General features: G+C 37.2%; 1 protein-coding gene across 16 annotated transcripts in view; it reads right to left on the reverse strand.

The window, feature by feature from the left end:
* Positions 1-2,498: 2,498 nt before the first annotated feature.
* The window catches only part of LOC135206510 (pumilio homolog 2-like), a 438,165-nt gene continuing 416,349 nt past the window's right edge, over positions 2,499-24,314 (reverse strand). For 13 of the 16 annotated variants that reach the window (XM_064237877.1, XM_064237895.1, XM_064237871.1 and 10 more), the window contains 14 exons: positions 22,050-22,155; positions 14,304-14,384; positions 13,587-13,789; positions 13,306-13,476; positions 13,099-13,195; positions 12,506-12,646; positions 11,836-12,304; positions 11,589-11,689; positions 11,213-11,428; positions 11,019-11,092; positions 10,435-10,603; positions 7,448-7,596; positions 6,787-6,955; positions 2,499-6,580 (listed from right to left, as the gene is read on the reverse strand). In XM_064237877.1, coding sequence (XP_064093947.1) covers positions 6,495-6,580; positions 6,787-6,955; positions 7,448-7,596; positions 10,435-10,603; positions 11,019-11,092; positions 11,213-11,428; positions 11,589-11,689; positions 11,836-12,304; positions 12,506-12,646; positions 13,099-13,195; positions 13,306-13,476; positions 13,587-13,789; positions 14,304-14,384; positions 22,050-22,155 — 2,232 coding nt within the window. In that variant the 3' untranslated portion in view covers positions 2,499-6,494. The remainder of the gene's footprint in view (positions 6,581-6,786; positions 6,956-7,447; positions 7,597-10,434; positions 10,604-11,018; positions 11,093-11,212; positions 11,429-11,588; positions 11,690-11,835; positions 12,305-12,505; positions 12,647-13,098; positions 13,196-13,305; positions 13,477-13,586; positions 13,790-14,303; positions 14,385-22,049; positions 22,156-24,314) is intronic. The other 3 variants (XM_064237888.1, XM_064237882.1, XM_064237920.1) reach the window with 3 other exon arrangements.

Consider the following 24,314-nt stretch of genomic DNA (forward strand, 5'->3'; position numbering starts at 1 on the left):
AATGATTTTGTCTTTCTTTTAAACTCTTCCACACTGTTGCTGTTTACAACTGCTGGTGGCAGTTTATTCAATGTGTCACATATCTTGTATGTAAAAAGGTTCCCACAATGGGATGTGTTGTATCTCTAGTTCTAGTTTCCATCCATTATTTCGTCTGGTTTTCGTTTTGACGTAAATAGGTTACCGTCTACTTTTCTTATGCCTTTCAGTATTTTGAAAGTTTCTATTATTTGTCCTCACTGCCGTTGTGTTTCTAAGCCATAAATGTTCAGGCTCTCTATAGTCGTGTTCGGTAACCTATCTGCCTGATGGCTGGAATTGACTTTGTGGCTCTTGCTTGTACCCCTTCTATTCTATGTCCTTAAATGTTGGTGACCAAAACTCTACTGCATATTCAATATGTCAAACTATTGTGTAGAGCTCCAGGACAGTTTCCTTGTTTCTGTATTTGAACTGCCTCATCATGTATCCTACAGGTTTCTGTGCCTTTCAGCTTTTATGCACTGTTTTATAGATTTTAAGTCCCTGGTAATAGACTCCAAGGTCCTCTTCTGGATCTACTCTATGTCATTCCCAAGCAGCATGTAGTTAGCATGAGGGTTGTTTGTTCCTATTTGTAACACTTTACACTTACCCAAGTTAAAAGGCATTTGCCATCCTTTTGACCACTCCTATTTTCTCTAGTTCATTTCTTAAAACTTTCTACTGTATCTGGGTCTGCTGCATTTACACCTAGTTTGGAGTCATCTGCAAATTTGGCTATCCTGCTAGTTAAGCCTACATTAGTGTCATTAATGTAAATAAACAACAAGAGGGCCAAGGACAGAACCTTGAGGAGCTCCGTTTGTCACATCTTACCATTCTGATTCTTCGCCATTTATTACGACCGATTTATAAGTTAGCCAGCCTGCCATCTCTCCTACAATTCCTAAAGGGGAGTACACCAATTACCTTTGCCTAGGAGTGTTGGTGGGATGAAGTCACCACTTCAACTGACACTACACTTCCCTCTGAATGCCTTTCTAACGGGCATCCATCTTTGCTACCTGGGACACCGCAATAGGTCCGACTGAGGGGACCAACTGTCCATGACAGTCTTCACCAACCTCCCTATGGCCTCTGGTATGACTGCTGCCAGATGCAAGGAGAGTACGCCAGTGACCTTTGCCTAGCAGAGTCAACAGGAAGAACAACCACCTCCTCCAATGCATTAACCACACTTATATTCTATTCCTTATCCCTACAGATAATTGATTTCTAGGTTTTGGGCACAATGCCTAGCACTGGGGCAACCAAGGCCATTCACCGCTGAAACAGAAATTGAAAGTGAAAAGGTTTGAAAGGTGTAACAGGAGGAAAGCCTCACAGTTGCACTACAAATCAATTGTTAGGAGAGGGTCGAAAGTAAGAAGGATGAAAGATATGAAAGGAGGTACAGTAAAAGGAATGATAGTAGTTGTAGCTACGGGCCGAAGGGACGCTGCAGAGAACCCCCAGGAATGCCTATATTTTGTTTGTTTTGTTTGTATGGTGTTTTTCCGTTGCATGGAACCAGTGGTTATTCAGCAATGGGCAAACGGCTTTACGTGACTTCCGAACCACGTCGAGAGTGAACTTCTTTCACCAGAAATACACATCTCTCTCTTTTCAATGGAATGGGCGAGAATCGAACCCGCGATCACCGAGGTGAGACGCAAACACCATACCAACCACGCCACCGAGGCACAGTAATGGCTATATTGCACTGCATGAGGTGCACTGACGGCACTATCCCCCCCTACAGGGTATCCCTATGGATAGGCACTGAACCTTCTACACAAAACTCGATCCGAGGCTGGCAATGGGAGAGCTAGGCAAAGGAGCCAGTTGATTACTAGAGGACTGGGAACAGATGACAAAGCAGGAGCAGACATTGAAATATTAAGTTCATCTACTGAGATTTCTCAGAATTATCTAGTCTTAATTCTAGTCTTGGTTTTGGCTCTAGAGCCTTCCTTATGCCTTCTGTCTGTCTAAATTGGATAAGTGAGACCTCAGAATATTCCACTTCTCCATGTCTAAATTGGCGCTGTACTATCATTACAAGTCTTGTTGATTGTACATCCCTGTCCTCTATTCAATGCACAAGGTGTGTCAACCATACTTTTCATTTGTTAGTCTGGTATTCCAGCCTTTGCTACAATACTATGCTCATACCATTAGTGTCAGACGTACTACTGAAAAAGTCGTCGTCTTAAAGTCAGATTCGGCAATTTGTCGTAATAATTAGTCTCTTAACGGAACTAAATGAAAAAACAACAAAGCCTTAGGCTACCAGTATCTCACCAAACCAATCCGAAGCAAAAGTTGACGAAAATAAAATCCAAGCCGACCACTCACAACTGAAATAGTCACGTGCTGGCAGGAAACGATCGACTACTTGCTCGAGTTGTTCCCCTCTCACCCTGAAAGTGGGCAGGAATCCAGCTGCTATGGAATTCATCAGGTTATGAAGAAACTTATCACATTACAGAAAATTTATTAATGGAGTAGACCATTACATATGATACAGCATGTACATCACAGAACTGATAAATTGGTGAAAACTGTTTGTGCAGGGTTGGTTACAATTATGGAAATAAAAGATTTAAAAATAATCATATTACTGTACATTACCATAAACAGACTTTTAAGTGCTTTGAAACTTTTACAACTTCCAAATATTATACAGTACCTTTTTACAAGCACACTATATATATATATATAATATATATAAAATTATAATTCTGTAACCAACCCGCACCAGCCCACACGGTTTAAGGTTGACCCAGCTCCCCCATTCCTTACTCTAGATGTTCTCCCTTTAGCCATTCCCCACGTTCTCAACTTACAAGCAGTAGTGGCAAGGCACTGTCTCTTGATCTTCAAGTGATACTTTTACTAAATTGAGGATTGTTACTAGTTATGTAGATTAGAAGAATTTTTATTCAAGAAGAATTTTAATTAAGGTAGAAAAATCTGAATTTTCTGTAAAGGAATTGAACAGCAAAAGTAGCAAGGGAACTAGTTTGTTTCTACAGCTTGCAAGAAATACGTGGTCAAGGCCAGAATGGTAATACTGTACTAAATTAGCTCTAAGTTAAAATGGGGTGGCTACATTTTTTTGACTTGAGGGAAGTAAGGAACAAAGGTCACCGAAGCCAAGCCACCTCCACCCTGGCCAGTAACAGTAACAATTCTAGAAACAATGCTGGCAGAGGCTAGCTAACTGGAGCAGTTGTCCGTCGGACTGTTCACCTTAAGACATTAGGTAATAAAAAACCTTGGATGTTCAAATGGAATGCATCACTCCATTTTATACATATTGTATAAGATACATTTTTTTTTACATATAATACAGTTGAAAACGTCCTACGTACACGCTAGTGTGGCCTGGATGACAAAAGGTCTGGCGTTAAGGCATAAGGGACTAAGCCCCTAATGTGAAACCCATTTAAGATAGTGGAAAGAGCAGTAAACTTTTATTCCTTACCTTCTCTAATAAAAATATCACAGAATGAGGAAATTATGACAAAATTACTAGGAAGGAAAAGAGGAATACTAAAGGCCACAATACTTTCCCTACTTAAACAGTACCTAGAAGGCAGCCCCAGCAGCCAATTAGCACACCTCAAGGCTAACTACACTAATACAAACAATACAAAAATTACACGAAACTTTTAATAACTGCTAATATCAACAGACATGGTGCAAATACTGCAACATTAAAAATTCAATGAGAAGTTTTAACAAGAATACATAGTTTGAATATATGAACACAATAAAAACTCCAGAGAAGCTAGTGCCAAGAATTGGGTGAAAAGGACCATGTCCGTCTACATCTAAAGCAAACAAAGGTTACAAATATGAAAATGTACATAGATGTACAGTAAAGACAACTGGGTCCCCTAATTCACTTTCAATGATATAATTATGTTCAATTTTAGTTTTGTTTTCCTTTAGTCAATTACAGAACCAAGAGTCAAGTTTTGGGAAAGAGAGCATTTCCATGGAGAAGTGTGAAAATGTTTGAATTTGAATTTTTTTTCATATTCTAATGGCAAAGATTAGCATCATTATTAAACTTTTACTGAAAACCAAACCAAGAAACTATAAGCATGGCAAAATGACAAAAATTCACACTTCACACCTTCCCCGCAGGAACTGTGAGATCAAGACAGTAAATATTACGTTCAACTACTGTTAGCTTAAGACATATACAAAATACAGTTTACAAGAAAATTACACCTACAGTACATATGCAATATACAACTAGTGCTCAACAGGCAGGTACAGGCCAAGCTAAGATCTTGCTTCATAATCAATATGTACAATTTACTATACAGCAGTAACACAGCTCACAAGAATATCACCATGTGCTCTGTACAATATGGCGTTTACAAAAGGTACATCTTCCAAATGTACACATTTTCTGTACACTAATTTATTACAAAATGTTTACATTATAAGCCACAATATTGGCCTCCTCACAAAAAAGTCAATAATATTCACAAATTTACAATTTGACAATGTTAGGTCTTTTGGCAAGGGCAGGAGGAGCTCTACAGTATTAACATGTGGAGGGCCTGTTCCAGCCTGTATGAGCTAAAGTACAGGGGTACAGATATAAAGAGAAAATTATTTAACTCTGCTTTATAAAACCTTTCACCTTAACGACCAGCAGAAACAAAAAGAGGAAGAAGTACACACACATCAATGCACCTCCGTTCCAATTGCATTGCCAGCCAGGAAGTTTTTGAGCAGCAAGATGTTCTACTAACTCACGAGGCAGAAATATCCGACGGTGGCATTCAGTAGTATGATGGGATTTACAAAATTACCCCTGTCAAATACACATTCTCAAAATCTACCTCTTCAATTCAAAATATCTCTCACCATTTTGATAAATGGTTACTGAAATTTGGTAAATTTCCAGCCCTGGTGATAGAACTGACCAATAATTTTCAGTTTTTAAATGCAGTGCATGTGCCAATGTTTTATTTTTTCCAACTTAGCATTCCATATCCGAGTGTTGGTTAATTTTTGATACAATTCAGACACTGGTCAACATGTTAGCACACAGGCAAAAGTAGCTGGAATTATGCCTGTCTCATGATGTTATTTACTTTTTTTACATTGACATTACAAACACACAAACAAGTAAGAAAATATAGAATATTCATTCAACTGTACAGATTTACAGTAATGCCCAATATTACACATTTCCTTTATATAAACAGTCGATACACTGTACACAATTTTACAATGCACTAGGCCGATATGAGCCATAGGCTGGACGAGGGCAGAGTCCCATGCCGCAATTGGGACACAGGCCAGGGCAGGCATCTCTCACACTATACTTTCACACATTTCACACAATGCATGAATACTTTTCATTCTGACTTAAATGATATTTAAAATATTAGGGAGAAAAAAATTCCTTTGAGCCAACATTTGCCATCTGATATTTCTGGGCACTTGTTTCAAATTTTTGTGATAAACCTGTGGTAACACTCAAAAGACTAACTTAAGATATTATACCCAATCATTCCCTTAACACGCTCCCATCCACACTATAAATCCCATACAACTAAACTACCATTGTTTGGCCTGCCCAGACAAACAAGGCTTCTAATTACTAACAATATACACCACTACTAATGTGAAAAAGAAAGAGAAATACAACTGTAGGAAGGTAACAACAATTACCAATTGGGTAAAAAGTGGCAAACGGCTATATCCAAGTTTTGAAATTGTTAGATAATATTTATATATATATTTAGTGTATATATATATACGTATATATATATACTGTATTTAAGAAAAGCTCACTACGGCAAAATCATGCAATAGCCACAAGCCCACAGTAATGATTAACATGCTCTATCAAACTACAAGAGCCTAGCTGAAATGTTACTATGCATTAAGGGCACACCAAAATAAGTTCTGAATTAATATATCAACTTTTCAAGAGTCAGTAATAAGCAGAATCCTGGTAATGTTCATTGTCATAATAAAATTAGATTTTTAATCTATAGTGAACAAGATATCCTCTACCTTGATGTAAAGTTATTTTTTACAACTTTGAATAATCTGAAATAAAATTGAAATTTCAATGTAAATATTCTTAAATATTTTTTTAGAATGTAACCTTTTTACAGTATTAAAAAAATAAAGTAGCCCTGCCATTCAATTTACAATCAATTTCCCGTAAAAGATGAAAAATTTCAAAAGACAGTAATCAGATTCAACTGATTTTGTGTTTCTTTACTTAATAGGCTCTAAATAAATCCAATATTAGGGCTTTATACATACATGTATAAGAAAAAGTATGGCGCATAATCTAGTGCTTCAAACCTATATATTTATATATATATATTTATATATAAAAAAGCAATGACAAATTGGCATTCTCCCTTGAATATCTAACTGATGGCATGTGGCAAGAGATGGTCACACTGTGGTGAAAGGCAGCTTTAAATTGGACTTGCCATGCTGGCCCCCATTGTATCTGGAGCATTCTTCATGAAGTACTTTTCAAGCTTGGCCAAGATGTGCTTCCCTGTTTATAAATAAAAAAAAAAAATGAAAAATTTACTTTGAAAATGGATATTTAAAAAATTAGGTTTATCTTACAAATTAAAAGCCACATGGCCTACAAGAGGCCAAAATACTCATACTTATTATATAAGTAAAACTCATGAAAACTGAGGAAGATAATTAATTACATTACATATAAATATGATTAAGTTAAAGACACAAACATACCATAAGTATATTTCCGTAATGTTGAAATGTGTGGGCGGATCTTGTGCATGAGCATCTTGCGCTGTGCAGGTTCAGCAACATCGATCATCTTTTGCACCACATAATTGGCATACTGATCCTTCATTAAGACCAGCAAGGAACTGTGAGCATTGTCACTGTACCCACACACCTAGAAATATGGAATGAAGTTTACAAATTTACATTTGAAAATTAGATAAATTTGGCTTTTTACACATCACTAACAAATATCTGTATATTCAAGATGCACTGTGAAAATCCAGTTTCCACTACAGTAGACCCCGTATTCGCAGATTTATCACTTTCATCATTAAATGCAATTTTTATGATAAAACTACTAAAAAACTTGGTACAGGCATTTTTAGTAGGTTTTTATTGAATTTGGACTAACAAAATAGAAGTTTTAAGTGTTTTTATTAAAGGGGTTCTAAGTATTTGCAGATTCTAGCTATTTGCAGGGGGGTCTGGTATGCACCGCCCCCAAAATACGTGGGTCCACTGTCTATTGCTTACAAAATTTAGACACTGTCTATTGCTTACAAAATTTAGAAGTTATTTTCATTATCCGAAGACAAGACAAAGATGATTCAACTTGGCCTGAACAACCTCAAGCCATCTCTAAAAGACAAGTAAATTTACTTACCTCTTCAATAAGCATGGCCCTCTCAGCACGGGTAGCATGTGTCACACATTTTTCCACAACATTGGAGGCAAATTTGTGTTGAGAAAGTTTAAGAACTCCTCCTCTTACAACACCTACAATCTTGCTTTTATCTTCTGGTTTCCCATGTTCTAAAATAAAGTTATTAAACCATATATTACTCTGTATTCCAACAACATCCAATTCCAGTTATGCTTCTAAATCAGTATACAGGCAGTCCCCAGTTATCGGAGCCCTCTGTTAGGTATGTTATGGCACTATAAATTCCCAATTTTAAAGTGCCATAAAACCGGATTGCCACTAACGGAGGCTGCCGGGAATTGGGGACTGCCTGTATTAGTTTTCAACAAATTTACTATATTGATCAATGAGAACTTTACTCAATCAATTTTCCTTAAAGCTTAAAATAGTGATGATAAAACCGATTTTCAGTATTCAATTTCTTAAAAAGGCAGACAGAGTAGGATTTAAGTCTGAAGATGAAACCAGTTTAAGCATACTAGATGACCTGAATAGAAATTTTTACATAACTCTAAATCAAATGGGAAAGAGATAACACATAGAAAATTAATGCAGGATGTTTCAGCTGTTCCTGAATGAGGTGCAAAAGGGATTGGAAAGAGTTAGTACATAATTTTTCAAGATGAGCAGATGGAGTAGGTAGGGGTAGACATGATCTTAAATTGCCAAAAGAAGTTGAAGCACTGGCTGGTTTGAGACCAACCAATGAATTTTCCAATGAAATTACAGATGATCAGTTTGGAACTGCAGTGTGTTATAAATGAAAATAAAATACCAGAAAGTGATATGAAAACTGTTGTTGTAGATATGAAAGTAAAAACTGGTATAAACAAAGAGGGTGCAGAAAATGTATTTAAAAAAAAAAAAGCAAGGCCCAAAAAACTGCAAACAAAAATGGGAAGCACTTTATTGCTATGTGGTGCAAATAATTTGATAAAGGTAGTAGTACTTTTCAATAAAAAGGAACACAGAACAGGTCTCACAGTTGTATATTGAGACAGCAGAGGAACACTTATTGGCAGTTAACACCATAAGACAGTGCCACCCTACAACTGAAATTAAAAGCATACCATGAAAAAATTTGATACAGAAAAGCTTCTTAAAATAATCAAGAGGCCTTTCCATATTTATTTCATATTTGCAATTCTAAAAACCAAATCTAAGCAGCAGCAGACATTGAGAACGGACTAAACTTCAAGAATGTACACCAGTCTCTTGAAAGGAAATAATGGGATATAAATACCAGATACGACCTGGGATACAATACGAAAGAAAAAAATACTTAGTACTAATTTCGTGGGGGACATGAAGAATGCCATGTAGATTATGCCAAGTACTCTAGTCAAGCTGTTAAGTTAAATATCAAGGGGGAAATGATAGAATATTCAAACATGCTGATGATGCTAAGCTATGTTGTATCCATCCAAGTGGCATTTTGCTGGGGTGGCCAACAAAACTGACGTGAAATATACAAGGGCAAAACCATAAGAAAAAAACACTGGTCAAAAGAAGGGGTAGATCAATAACACAAAAAAAAATAAAAACTGGATGAGATACTCCTGAGAGGCTGATATTTGATTGATACACCTGAAACTGCTGATACCCTGAATGTACATGACTGAATGCCAGAGTTTATGAGGGGAAATCAACAACATTCAAATTTGAGATGGTAAACATTCGGTTATTGATGGAATCACTGCTGACACAATTTCAGCTGAAACTGTAATGGTAACTTGTGTACTAACCAGACTTTTGTTCAGAATATCAAATGAGACAAAGCACAACTGGCAACTAGTAGTCACAGCTAGGTATCAAGGAACAAGATGCTTTTAGAAAAGGTAAGAGTTACACAAATCAAACATGTTGAAAGACAAAGGAATCCCCTTTTGATGGCTATTGTTGGCTACAGCAAAGCACTTTCAGTATTCATAAACCATCATTATAGGTCTCATGGCACTACTGTATTCCCATTAAATATGAACATGGAACTGCAAACTGAAGTTATCAATGAAAAAATTAGCTGCAAAGGTAATGTTGCTGGGACTTGCCAGGTGAATCTGCAGTAAAATAGTGGGGCGCTAAAAGGGAATAACAACTTTGCTTTTGACTTTAGCATTTTGAGAGATTTTATAATGAAAAAAATGGATGGAGATGGAAAAGAAGGTTTAAGATTGTCGTAATGATACAAACTCAACAGACTTAGAGTAAGTTGCAGATGGCACAGTCTTGGGTGGCAAAACACCAGAGGCTAGAGCTGGTTTAAATACGAATCATGTATGTACAGATGGGACAAAATGATTATAGGGAAAATAATAAAGATGATAAGAGTACCCATACACACAGCGACAAAATAAGATTTGATTTGATGGAGAAATATATAATGATGATGACACTTTCAAATATTTGGAAACCGATATTCCAAACAAATTCTCTCCAGTTGGAATTTAGGAGTGATTAATATAAGCAATTCAAACAACAGATGGGTTGAACTTAGATTTGGAAATCACATAAGACTGGATGCTAAATAGCTATTAAGACATGACTCATGGTTTTACAATGAAACTGTATCAATTTTGTCAATTTGAGAATCGTCTTAATAACCACACTAGAAGTCATAGGACCAGATAGTTTGAAATACCATAGGGGGACTAATGGAAGTGCCATATGTAGGCAAGAAAATTTAAAAGGAAGACATAGGCATGACATATCCTTCACACAAACCCTGGGAGAAAGTATGTGATACTGCCAGCTGGGCTCCTATGAGCACCTGAAGAGGTGGAAGACCCAACTTGCTTGAGTGAAAACTATGAAATGAGGATACAGGAGTGGAGATTTACTAAAGACAAAGGACAAGAAATGTGAACGGAAGTATTTTACAAAAGCATATATCATTGCACTGGAGGCAATGATATATGCACACATATAATCCTTTGAAAAGTATAACATACCTAATACATGCTGGATGACATAATTGCCATACTGATCTTGTAACAACTGTTCTGTGTGTTGATGCAGTTCTTCAAGTACAGGTGAAGTTTGATCACCAGTACAGTGCTCCAAAATGCGCTGAATCACACGACAACCATATGGGTGTGTTGACAATGTGAACACTTGCCCCTGAAAAAGATTTTTCAGTAGCACTTTGTTTAAAAAATATACTGATCCCCTCCCCCCCTTTTAACTACCATATTTACATATGCTGATGTTCAAGTGATTTAGTCTGAGAATTCAAGAGCAATAATTTATACTAATGGATTTTATGAATAGTTCCTCAACACTGCAATACACTATCAATTTTCTTGAAGCTCAAAGAAAATCAGTAACAAACAAGCTTCAGTTTATTTGACAATTTCTTCAAACATCAAGAAATGCGATGTACTCCTATCCCTAGTACAATGTATAATAACTGTCTTTGCAAGTATTTATGGTATGGTATAACTTTGTACTTATCAAATAGAAAGATAAATGTGTCATTCTTATTTAGGGTGAATTGCTGAACTTGCACTCAGTCACATCAGAACTAGAATCTCACCTGGAAGGCGTTGATGATGAATTGCAATGCCAAAGGGTCCACACACTCGATACACTTCTGAACAACATGGTTGCCTGTGCAATTTAGGAATGGAAATTAGCATTGTACAGTCATACCATGATCAAAATTACATCAATCTGTATACATCACACTAATATTTAAGACTGCAAAGTGTGAATGGGTTCAAAACTTACCATTCTGGTCTTTGACACATTTCAAAACATGTCCATCAAGCTCGCGTACGATGTCCTTTTGCTGGTCCTGAGTTATGCACTCCAGTGCTTTCTGTATTACTCTGCATCCATACATTTGTAAAGCTAGTGGCAAAACATGACCACGAATCTTGTTTGCTAAAACAGTTTTCTGCTCTGGTGTGCCAAACTCAAAGAACTTCTGAATAACATAATTACCTAGTGAAAAGGAAAATAGAAAATATATATATAAAAGATGTATAAAAAAGAATGATCAATTTTAAATAACTTTACATTTTTGGTTTTTTACACTAATACAGCGAAGGAGGCAAAGAAGTTTGTTAAAGTATATATTCACAGGCACAATATAACAGCTTACCAAACACATCAGTCATTAGGGAGTAGGCTGCAGTAAGTATTTCATTGAAAACCATTTGCTTTTCAGCAGGGGTAGCCCGTTCAAGCTTCTGCTGAATAAACCTAAAATGAAACACTTGGATTAGACACCTTACTTCCATTGTAATATAAAGTCTATTGACAACATATTACAGACTTACATTACTGTTCAGTACAAATATTTGCAATCATAAAGCAGTCAACAAATCAACAAAAGATATAGTACAAACCGAGACCCATGCTGATCTTGGCTGAATTCAACAATATGGTTTGCCAAATCACGTAACTGAAGATTGGGAAACCTATTGTTGCGGAAGTCTTCTAAGAGACGAGAACGCCCAGTGCATTTATCCAAGCTCAAATTCCGCTTTAAAGGTGGAAAGAGAGTTGAGGAACCACCAGTGAACATTCCATTTGTGGATCCATTTCGAAATTTTGCTTCTGCTCCAGGAGCTGCAGAAATAACTCTGTTTCCCGACATTAAAGCCCCTAAAGGAAGTGCAGATGAGGTACTTAAGCTAGGTGGAGGTGTAAGACTTCCAGACGTAAGGCCTATGGGCCCTGGGGAAGCTGTTACAGTGCCTAGAGCTCCATAATTGCTTGTCCATTTTCCACTTCGGAAGTCTTGAGAAAGCGGCGATAAAACTGATGTCGTTCGGTCTAAGGAATCTCGTCGTCCCATACTACTACCTCCTAATCCTGAAAAATAAAATAGGTATTTATGTTTACTTTTCCCTATAATGTATGAATTAGTCCATGCAGAGTTTTACTTGGATAATCAAGGAAGAAAGGGCTGAAATACAGTACAGTACTTGTAATAATTCCATTTGAACTGTTGGAGGTAACTATATTCAAGAGTTACTTAATGTTATAAATTTGTTATTAATGGACTGAACTTACCACCACCTAAATTGCCAATAGCAGGGGATCCAATGGTGCCCAGGGTGCTATTGCCAAAACCTAGACTACTAGTTTGCAGACCCAACGAGTAGTTGTTGCTTGTTAGTGCATTGGAAGTCTGCAGGCCTTGCGAGAGGGAATCTGCAACAATGAGAAACGAACCACACGCTATAATCATCTATGAAGTAATACGGTAGGACACGATGCACTCTAACAAGATCAAGGCTATACTGTCTGGAGCACGTCAATTTTTATTGCATATTTACAAAACTTTGTTTTAAAGTGAATGATCAATATATTTACAACAGTACATCCTTGATACACATGTTAGTAAACTGTAAGTGTATTTTCCCCTCAGTCAGTGTAATGTTATTAGTATCACACACATTCAAAAACTTAGTACATGCGAATGATACTGGTCAGTTTATATGCTGTTGTTTTGTATAAAAATGAGTTACTTGGCTACTGTACGGAGCATTTCATGACACTGGATGATCATCAGCAACTGACCAGTTACCTGATTATTATTACTGGGAGGAGGGATGTTAGCTTTCACAGCAATTCCAAAAAACCAGATTCTAAAGCATGCATACCAGCAAGTGTGTTCCCAGTGAAGGTCTGGCTGTTGTTCAGGCTCGGAGTTTGACTGTTGTTATAAAGAGAAGCTGGCGGAGTTCCAATTTGAGGAGCCTGAAAATGTGAAATTTAAGTAAAACATCTGCAGATTAAAAAAAATATATATTATCCAAATTTTCTTAGTCAGTACTTCTCACAGACACATCATTTTTTGTAGAACTCACCTGATTACTTAACAGTCGCATGTTGTTGGCAGCAGCTGCTTGAGCGCCATTAGCACCATTTATTAAAACTGGTGCTGGCGATACTAGCCTGACAGGGGCACCATTTCCTACACCCCTTAAGTTGCCCATTAACACTGCCCCATTTTGGTCATAGTAAGCTGGAATTACCTGCTTCAAATGTCAAGAGAAAATGCAGTTAATATTGACACACATTTATAACCTGTATGATTTAAAACGACTTATGTTAACCACAGAATAAACAGAATGTCTATAGTACACACCTGATATTGCGATAGTGGTCCTTGCATGTTTCCAGCAGCAGCTGCAGCTGCCAAATTCCCATTGCTTTGGCTAGTAACTTCATTAGTCTGTGATGGAGAGTTGGGTCTTCGAGGTTGTCCCCCTGGGCCCTGTTGCTGTATAATGTTTGCTGGGTAAACTCCCCAGTGTACTCCATAGTACTGTGGAATCACTGCAGTTGGACCTAACACACAAGACAAATAATTACCATGTTTAAACATCATCATATTTTATTTTTCAGATAATCCACAAAAACTACAACTAGATTATGTTTTCATAAAGCACATGGGAACAGAATATAGAAGATATTACAATACATGTTACTAATCTCTTTAAAAACAATGATGCTCAATAGGCTGATCCATGCTTATAAAATTATATAAGCAGAAGCAAGTCATGCCAGGTATGTTTAATTAGGGAAAATAAACAGGTTACTGTACATGACAAAACTGCCGATGTCAATAAATCTATTTTTTATAAGTTATTTACAAAATTTGCTTTAAATAGGCTTCAGTACATTTTTAAGTACATTTACTGGTAATGTAGAATAATTCTATCATCAACCAAGCGGTCTGTTTGAAATTGGCAGTTACAAAACAGGGTCATAATATGAGAGGTAGGTTCATCACCAGCTTGTTGTGCATCAATAGAAAATAGTGCAACAGCTACACTCCTATTAATTCATAATAGCTACTTACCTGTAATTAAAGTGCCTACGTATGGCTCTTGGGCGTTGATCACATAAGGCGCACTGAAGGCTGCTGCTGGAGCCGCTAAGCCTGGATTAGAAAAAAAGTGTTTTCTCTAAATTTTTGGTCAGAAATTTAACTAGCAACAAAAAATAAATGCATCTGAAAGGAACATAACATTTTTTTGCTGAAGCCCCTTAATTACAATAGATTAAATTAAGAGAAATCTTTATTATAACTTTTATGAATAAAGTGACTGTGCAAGAAGTCTGTAAACTCTTTATCACTTCTTGAACAGGCATTATACACAAGGTTTCATCTAATCTCTGATTTCTTCCTATCTACCTGTGCAAAAACAAAATTGCTTTTTGATGAGCTTTTTGGGGAAAAACTTCCATAACAGATAGTACGTATCAATTCCACCAACAAAAAAATGCCCAATAGCACACTTTATGATTTACACGAGCTATTTACAGTGTTCATACATTATAGTACATTGTAATCAAATCTAACATAAGAAATGTGGAGGTCAATTTGTGGTGTGCACATGTGTATGAGTGTGTATCATAATTCATAACTAAGAGCACTAGACTAACACTGTTATTAACAGACTTAGCAATTTTATTCTTTGTCTTAGGGCTAAAGCAATTTCATTATTTGTCCTAAGGCTAACAGTCAAGCTATAAAATGGCTTAAAGCAATTCATGTTAATGGACTTGACAAGGCAACATGTACAAATATTTACATTAAAGTAGCCAAATTAATGATACAATCTGAATAATATTTGTCACAGATCTCCCCATTAAATGTGAAGAACGTTTGCATAAAAATGTTCTAAATGCCTGAATTTCTGGATAAAATACAACGTGACTGACAAGACAAAAAGGTGAAAGCTGTGGCTTTTGTTCTGTGCCCATTTACTTTAAGTTGAAATTTTCAGAAAGATATATGGTGTTAAAAGGCTAGTGCAAGTAAAAGTAAGGCACAATTTCTCAACATGGCACTATAAACTAAAAAAAAAAAAATTATATAAAGGTTTCATCACACTTTTAAAGTGGAAAATAAAAATTTAAGAGAGTTAATGGTAATGCAATGAAAGATTATGGAGCAGATGAAAGTACTACCAGAAACAAAGTCTTTAATGAATGTTATAAATAGTTATGAGTGGTAACTCAAACTACCATTGATCGAAGTCAAAATCTAATTCAAGAATAATCAGAAAAATTATAAAATATAAAATAATACTTTGATCCAATATACTCAACTGACTTTGGGTTGAAATCAATTTTAGTCTGATTTTGATGCCAAAAAGCCATATCAGGTTAAACAGATAAATTTAAGAAGACGTACGGATAGTAATTAAAGAATGACATGTTTTAGGTAAATAAGAAAATACAGTAGGACATAACAAATGTTCATAAATATAGTAATACATATATTGCTTAATTCTTATGGTACATGTGCTGCTAAAGAGGCATCTACACAGGGGCATAGAGTTAATGGAATTGGGCTCTTTTGCCGAACATTTAATGGTCGAACTGGAATTGGCTGTTAACTTTTCTAACCACAAGAAATTATGAATAGTAATTATGTATGAAATACATTTAAAGCACAAGAAAATCATGTATTCAATACTAGAAACAAATCTATTGAAGGAACCATATTCCTTACCAGTGTCTTATGGCAGGTCTCTAAAGCTGTCTTACTGTATTTGTGACCATTAGATATGCCTTACTGTATTTATCAATTTATACATCACCAAAATTTAAACATAAATAACTCTAGAAATGAAGAGCACTAAGTGTTTTCATTTTAAATTAACCTACGTATTCTGCACTTGCCTCTTTTTACCTAAAACTCGGTAACTTGTTTCATGAACAATGTTTTGTTTAAAAAAGAAAATGTTATGGTTTTTCTTTACATTTTTGTAACTCATTTGAGAAATTTTCCAAGCCTTGTTATTTAATAAACATCTCCCCATGCTCTGTCCAAATACCAGGAACCATACAGAAATACTACTTCTAAACAGTATTTTACGCATTTGTTAAGGGAGGGAATGGATTTGATACCTGGCATTTTTCTTTATCCTGAAAGTGTTTCTGGGGATTTTTACCCTGCTACTGATATCACACACATCCTTTTTCATTTTTACCTATCAACGTTTACACCATCTTCATAACTAATGAGAGAGAGAGAGAGAGAGAGAGAGAGAGAGAGAGAGAGAGAGAGAGAGAGAGAGAATTTCGGCCAAAGGCTAAGCTCTGGAAACTGTGAGGCCATTCAGCGCTGAAGGGAAAATTGGGGAATATAGAGGCTTGAAAGGTGTGAGGAGGAAAACCTTGCAGTTGCACACCACAAAACAATATTAGAAGAGGGTGGAAAGTAAGATGGAAGAATGGAGGTATAAAGTAAAAAGAAATGAAATATATTGAAGCTAGGGGCTGAAGGATGCTGCAAAGAACCTTAAGTAATGCCAACCGTGTGCAAAAAGAGGTGCACTGACAGCACTAACCCCTTACATGGGCTTTAAAAAATCTACTTTGCAATGTAGGGGAATTTTGTTCCAAAACAATCTTGAGAAAAAAAAACAACAACAACAGGAGATGTCACATCATATGTAATATATAAAATTATAGGGATTCTCTGGGAATGGCAATCTTTTCAAAATGTACTGTCGTTTTATTCCTTCTTGTAACTCCCACTGCTCCCTCTCTCAACAGACAAAGGAGTAAGCCACAAATCCTAATTAGAGGCTAAAACTGATACAAAACACTATCGCATGGCCCACAGAACAATATTTCTTCATCTTCTAACCAGCAAACATATCGATCTGAGAGAGAGAGAGAGAGAGAGAGAGAGAGAGAGAGAGACTGTAAAGATGAAAGTCTCGACGGCCCTGGTCAAATTATTTTGACACCCCCTCCCCCAACACACGCGCGCATACAATCGTTTACACCGAGGGAATGGAAGCGTGGCCATGATGGAAGGAGCCGTTGTTTGACAGAAAAGGTAGTCCATTAAGTCAAAATAGCAGCACTATCACCGTAAAGTCACGTACGCATTACCCTACACTTCAAGCATCAATAGTTCAATGTCAGATGTTCCGGTTCACTTCTACTAATTCTCGCATAAATACGTAACATTTCTTTCTTCTTGCAGTAAAGAACTAAGTTCCCCTCATGATTTGGTGTATGGTGTAGAGTAGGAACGATAAACGTTCAACTCGTAAATTTCACCCCATTCCATAATTCAATCAAACAAACCTCACATTTCCTTCATACGAAGAGGCGATTGTTTGAAGAAACTAGGTCAAATTAAATAAGTCCAGCTTCGTTTATCGCATGTTACAACACAACATCATACAAAGTTTCATATGAATTTTATCAATAAAAATACAATTGACTAAGGTCAATCTTCACATACGCGATGTTCTCCAGCTCGGCGAGCACTCCAGTGATCTTTCATTAATAATAAACCTTAAGTATCGAGAGTATATCATCATATAGAACTCACGTCAAAGTTACAAGTTAACATGCAGTGCTCAATGCGTAAATCTTTGATGGTTGAGCAAAAATACATTCACGTAAATAGCAGTGGGTATTTCGTAAGGGCGCATATCCATCCCGCCAATTATCTCACATCACATAATTCTGGTGGCTCTGTTAATGTAATTAGCGTCAGTCCCACTCCCCAAAACGTTTAAATGTTCGTAGCCTCACCTGTCACTCATGATGCACATTAGCCGACATCGCCAACATCCTTCCCCCTCCCTCTCCCTCTCCCTCTCCACATCCCGCAACAACAACAAACGCGACTACTATCCATCCCGTGCCTTTCATTTCTTCCTTCATCAATATCCATAATGCATTTGGAAACACCAAACTCGTGTCCTGTGAAGCAAACGTGAACAGCAACGAAATGCGATGCTACCTATACAGTTTCCCAATGTGAAGGACAAACGGGAAAAAAACTGATCTCCTCTGTACTATTAGCGAACTGTATACAAAATCTCATTTCACAAGCGAATTGGAAATTATATATGACCTTCGATATTATGTTATCTATGAGACGGAAGCTCTTAAAAAATAATAGGATTGTTTAAAAAATAAATTTTTTAAATAAAACTGAAAACAACGCGATCTTAAAAGTGTGACGCGTGTATAAGAGGAATTCTGGAGGTGGCCCTGGATAACGTAACAGGCACAAGGGTGAATGAATGGCCGACCAGGGAAAATAACCTACGAGAAAACAAGCCCTGGAGGATGCAAGACAAGAATGAATGTCAGGAGACGCAAGGAGGCTCGAACTTCTCGACTTTATGGGAAGGTAAGGGTCACAAAATTATATAACGCTGGGAAAACGGTGCTCTCACGTCTACGGAAAAAGCAAACCCACTAAGATCAAAGAATAGGGAGTATGTGCATCAACCATTTTACTCCGTTTATTTTAAACACTTTCGATAACAGGAGCGGTGGGCGGTGATGAGAAAACGAACCCACGTCGCTCGTGATGCGAGCCATATTCGCGACAGTGTTGACGAGATGGGAACGCGATGGCAGCTCCCAGGATTCGAAATGCCAAGGAAAGGTGAAAGAGCAAGTGGGCAAAAGGATGGACGACATTATGGCAAGGGAACCAAAAGCATCCCTCAAAATCATAAAAAAAAAGTAGAAAAACCTATTTAAACAATAACAGCGATGCGAAAACAAATTGGTTATCTCAACAGTACATCTGGGTTAACAGGACTTGACTGATATATTGCTTGAACGCTCGATACGAGATAAAAGTAACCAACCCAACAGGGACAGGAAGAGAATATTGGAACTGGCTCCCCACCCACCATCCAACCATCAAAAGCTGTTTTCCAACCAACGCCCACCCATCCATAGCCCTACCGGTGTACTACAGTTCCGTCCTGGTAATAATAAATACGATTCCTCAGAATATCTACTACATCAATTATTATTGCCTTTTTATACCACGTGAAACTCCACATGCAACAACAGAAGAATTTCCATACACTTAACAACTGTGTATCATGCTACAAATTGTCAAGTGATACTCAGCAAGAGAGAGAGAGAGAGAGAGAGAGAGAGAGAGAGAGAGAGAGAGAGAGAGAGAGAGAGAGAGGGAATTTGTTCTTTTATATAACAAAATATTTTATGCCAATCATGCATAGAACAATATAGCATATCGATCCTAAGGAAATATTATGTCTGACGTCATAAGTGGTGTTCGTTCTCGGGATACTAAGAGAGAGAGAGAGAGAGAGAGAGAGAGAGAGAGAGAGAGAGAGAGAGAGAGAGAGAGAGAGAGAGACCAATGGAAAAACTGCCACGGGAATAAAGTGGCAACATCAATAACCTGTCAGCATGAACTTTGCTGATTAACAACTTCGACTCAACGTGAATTATGAAGAAGCACGACCCTTAGTGGTGTGGTGAACTAGAAGTAAGACCAATGAACATTGCAACGTCGTGTGCATTGGAATGGACCAAACGACTAGCGGCCCATCACTAAAGTCTCACTGGGTCACGTAGATTACATCAAATATTCTTTCAAATTGCCCCTCTGTCAATTTGACTTTCCCCGACCGTCTTTCAAACTCAATTCCTTATATTATAAACGAACCCTACACAGAACTAAAGGGAAATCCTCACTATAGTTATCCTTAAAAACGGCCGCGCAAACCAAATAAAAATTCACTATTGCGAATTTGTGTATAGCATACACTTAAGCAAAACCCAAAGTACCTTTAAATACGTTTACGTACAGACGAAGCCTTACTTAACACTGACTACCACTATATTCAAGACTTGCGCTCACATGGATATGAACATACACCTTTTATTGACGTGTAGCTAAAATAATTTCATATTCAGGGGCAAAACACACACATACACACACAACATACATACATACATACACCTCCAGCGTTTTATATTTTTCTTGAGTACACTCAGAACAATACTGTACTCTCTTAACAGCAGTTCTCGTTCACTAAGCAGTTTTTCTTGAAAAACATTAAAGGAAATGGATTTTCTCATTAGAATATCATTTTCCCCCTTTCACCTTGCGGAGTATTATACAACCGACTGAAACGAGCATGATTACTAACACAATATCTATATTAACAGTTGTGGTGGATATATATGATATTGTTGTATTAGAGTAAAAAATTCTCTCATTATATGTATAATAATGAGAGAATTTCTTTTACTGTAATACAACAGTGTAATATGAAGAAAAAAGCCATATAACACTATTTGAACGTTGCAGACATATATTTCGAGCACTTTCTGTGCCCCTGTTTCACTTTACTGGTAAAATATACACATATATGATAGATTACATGCGTATATATACAAAGCATATACTTTGCTTTGTATATATACTCTTGTAAGACATCATCCTGTCCATATTTAACCAGTGGACACGGGCACAGAAAAAACAAGTGCCCGAAACATAAGGTTGCAACGTTCAAATAGTGTTTCATGGGCTTTTTATCTTCACACACACAAATATACATACCCATTACACTAGAAAATGGAAAATAAGTTTTCCACAACCTCGCCGTTTACTTCTGTCACACAAGACAGGTCAAATAGACTGGATACTAATCAAGCGACCGCACAACACTCAAACTTACATACGGCTAATGTTATGACAAAATCATAAATACGCAGATATGTCAAGAAAGATAAATGAAATGTGTAAAAGTTGCACTAGGCCTCCTATTTTCCAAGATGTTGCGATGAAAGGAGAAATGAAAATAAGCTTTTAGTTGATGCCCAAACCATTCATAAACAAAACACAGGGAGAGAGAGACAAAGTTTTGTTGGACAAGCAATCTTCTTAGACGAACTGAAAATGATAACTATTCTGTATCAAGAGTTTGTGTGATCTAACAAGCCAGAATGACAGAGTTAAAATTAATTTTAAAAGTGCAAAATAAATTAATGAATCATTTAATACAGTGTCATTCATAAGGTTTTATTCAAAACAATATGAAAAATTCTGACGTGAATCACCATTGTAATGTTAAAAGGCTAATAGTACGCTTTCATACACCTTACAAGAAAATCAAAATAGTGACACGCTGATATCCTTAGCAGTATAACATCCATAAATTAGTAACATATTGCAACACAAGAGTAAATTAGTTGAACCATTACACTTAGTATATACACACTTGGAGGCACCCTCGTAACAAAAGAGCAATCACTGTCACATCCAGACTTACGCTACCGAATCACGAACGAACCGCCTCTTCAGATAACTTCCACAAATAGTAAACACATTACACACGCGAAGCGCACAGACCAATCGACACTGATCGGGCCATCCGACCTTAATCCTGCAATGCAAGCACTCGGTCGCTTCGCTGATGTTGAGACCTATTCCCTATTCATTTTGCAATTCCTCTTCACCTACACCTATTAGCTAAAATATTTCCTTCCTCCTTCCCGAACTTCCTTATTGTAAACTGTTCACAACTTGACCTCTCTCTTTTCCACATGACCGAACCATATAAAAATCCACTCATTCACCACTACTAGCCATTTTACCCCTCCAACTTACCTACACATCTCTCACCTTTTCAGCTGTTCTTTTACCACAACAGTACGATAAATGAATTACCTAAGGCTTCCACTTCTCTCTTTCCTTCGCATTCCACAATGACATTCATGAAAAGTTGGTTAAAGGATAATTAGAAGTAGTATATATGGAAGTGAAATATAAATGTGCACCTACCCTGCTGTTGAGCTGCCTGAGCAGCTAAGTATTGCTGCTGTGCCAATAACTGAATTTGCTGATGATTGGGGCCACCTTGTTGTTGTTGAGCATTTCGGAACAACTGCTGAAATAAAAAAAGAGAAAAAGTTGAGGAAACAGAGGAATACCTGGCACGAAAATACCGATATACTTTTACAAGATCTTTCATTTTTAAATGTAACTTATGAATTATCCAATATAACACAAACATTTACTTTTCTCAACAGAACAGTTCTTGGAAAGGACAATCAAATGATTTAACTCAACAATAGAGGAGACAATTTTGATATTGTGTATAAACAGACACACATGCACCTGCATGTGGGTGGGCGCAATAGCCCCCCAATGACCTTTTCTCCATTTCTTTGCACTATTTGGATACGCTTGTCAATACAAAGCCTGAAATGCAAATGAATAGATTTTGACGCTTACGACTGCTTTCGTACCTCGAACCCGCATCCGGTACTTCAGAATAAGGTTACCATTGGTCACATGACCACACAAGATTCGAACCCGCACCCGACATATAACATAAGAATCTAGTGACGGTTCAATTCCTGGAACGGGCGTCACAATTTCCTTATTTATGAAATTGGATCTAAAGTTTCGTTGTCAAAAGCGCATTCAAAAACTGTGAAGAAATCAAGGAGTAAAGGTCACCGTTTCTATTAAAATACACACACTCACACTATATATATAATGCTAAATTCAGTCTGATCATCTGAAAAATAAATCCAAATTGAATTCACAATTTAATATCTGACGATGAAAACCATTACCTTCTTCAGCTTGGGTCCGTCATAATCAATGAGCGACTTGGTTATGTCCAGATGAAAGCTGTACTTCTTCTCTTTAAGCTTCATGTTGCGAGATTCACAACACACACATACAGCCACGGAGGTGTAGGGAAGGGGGTGTGCGAGTGATGGAGGAGGAAGAGGAGGCGGCGAAGGAGAATGAGAATCCAAGTCTCACCGCTTTCTTTATTCACATTCACTCTCACACCAACTGCCCTTCTTACAGGAGGCCCTCGGACATCAACAGCCTCTTTGTCGACGTCAACATGTTTCTTTATTTGACAATCATATCACCAATTCGAAGTAACGAGTTTTTATTTTGGGGTGTTTACTCCATATTATCGCGATTACTCCATGTCCAGATTCATTAATATTAATACTCTTGCAGAATGTGCGTTGATCAACACTCCCAGACCATAATAGTAATAGCTATTACTACTATAACATTCACTTTCTACAAAATCACGCATGAACCGTGTTTCACGAACTTTCATTGGCCGCGTTCCACTAAAATGTTAAATACTGAAATAAAGCAAGTGTGTTGTAAGACACCGGTGTCCGATAATCCTCCTATATTGTTCAATATATAAATGTCACAAAGCTTGACATATTAAACATGAACGAATTTCTTCAACAGAAAAATACCAGCAGCAGCAGCAGCAGACTTATAGCAAAAGCAATATGAATGGTAAGAGTGACCGGTAAAAAGCAGTCAGCAGCAGGAGCAGAGGTTTCCAGCCGTATAGTATGTGTGTGTGTGTTATCCAAACGCCTCACGTATCATGCTGCTGCCTCATTCCCCAAGGGACCTCCCAACCTACTATCTGTTTCTGTTGGACACTCCGGAACTGGTCTCAAGTCAAATTTCCAAAGTTAATGGGTAAAAATAAGTCTACCGCGGTCTTGTCAAAATGACAGATAGGAATGGGATAAAAAAAATAAATACCTATATATTTATGCAAAAATGACTCGTCCCAATCCCCATCGATAAAAAGATGAAGGTAAATTAATCACAAAGTGGAAATTGAATGCAAGCAGACAATAACCGATAAAAGCCTACAAAATATGAATGAGTAAACACTGCTTACTAGTGCGATAACTAGGATATCCCAAGACCAAAAGATATCATTGAATGGGGGCGGCATGAATGAAATACACAACTTACCAGAACATTTACCAATTTACAGTCCTCCTAATAAATACCTACATAAAACAAGGGCTTATCACCTCGGCCCTTTACTGGCCCATCCATAGACTTGGCCGGTTTCAAGGCAGGTCCCCAGAGGCTTGTTCGACTCGGCGCCACAACTATTCAAATCCCAAAATGGAGAGTCGGATGCGGACGTGTTCAGTGTGAATGATGGATCGCAAAGTAATGAAAAAGGGTGAACGTGTCTTAGTGGCACAGCTAGGCTTCTGTGCACCTGGTTTATATCAGGGCCCCCTT

The sequence above is a fragment of the Macrobrachium nipponense genome, chromosome 11, assembly GCF_015104395.2.
Source record: "Macrobrachium nipponense isolate FS-2020 chromosome 11, ASM1510439v2, whole genome shotgun sequence".
Classification (NCBI taxonomy): Eukaryota; Metazoa; Arthropoda; class Malacostraca; order Decapoda; family Palaemonidae; genus Macrobrachium; species Macrobrachium nipponense.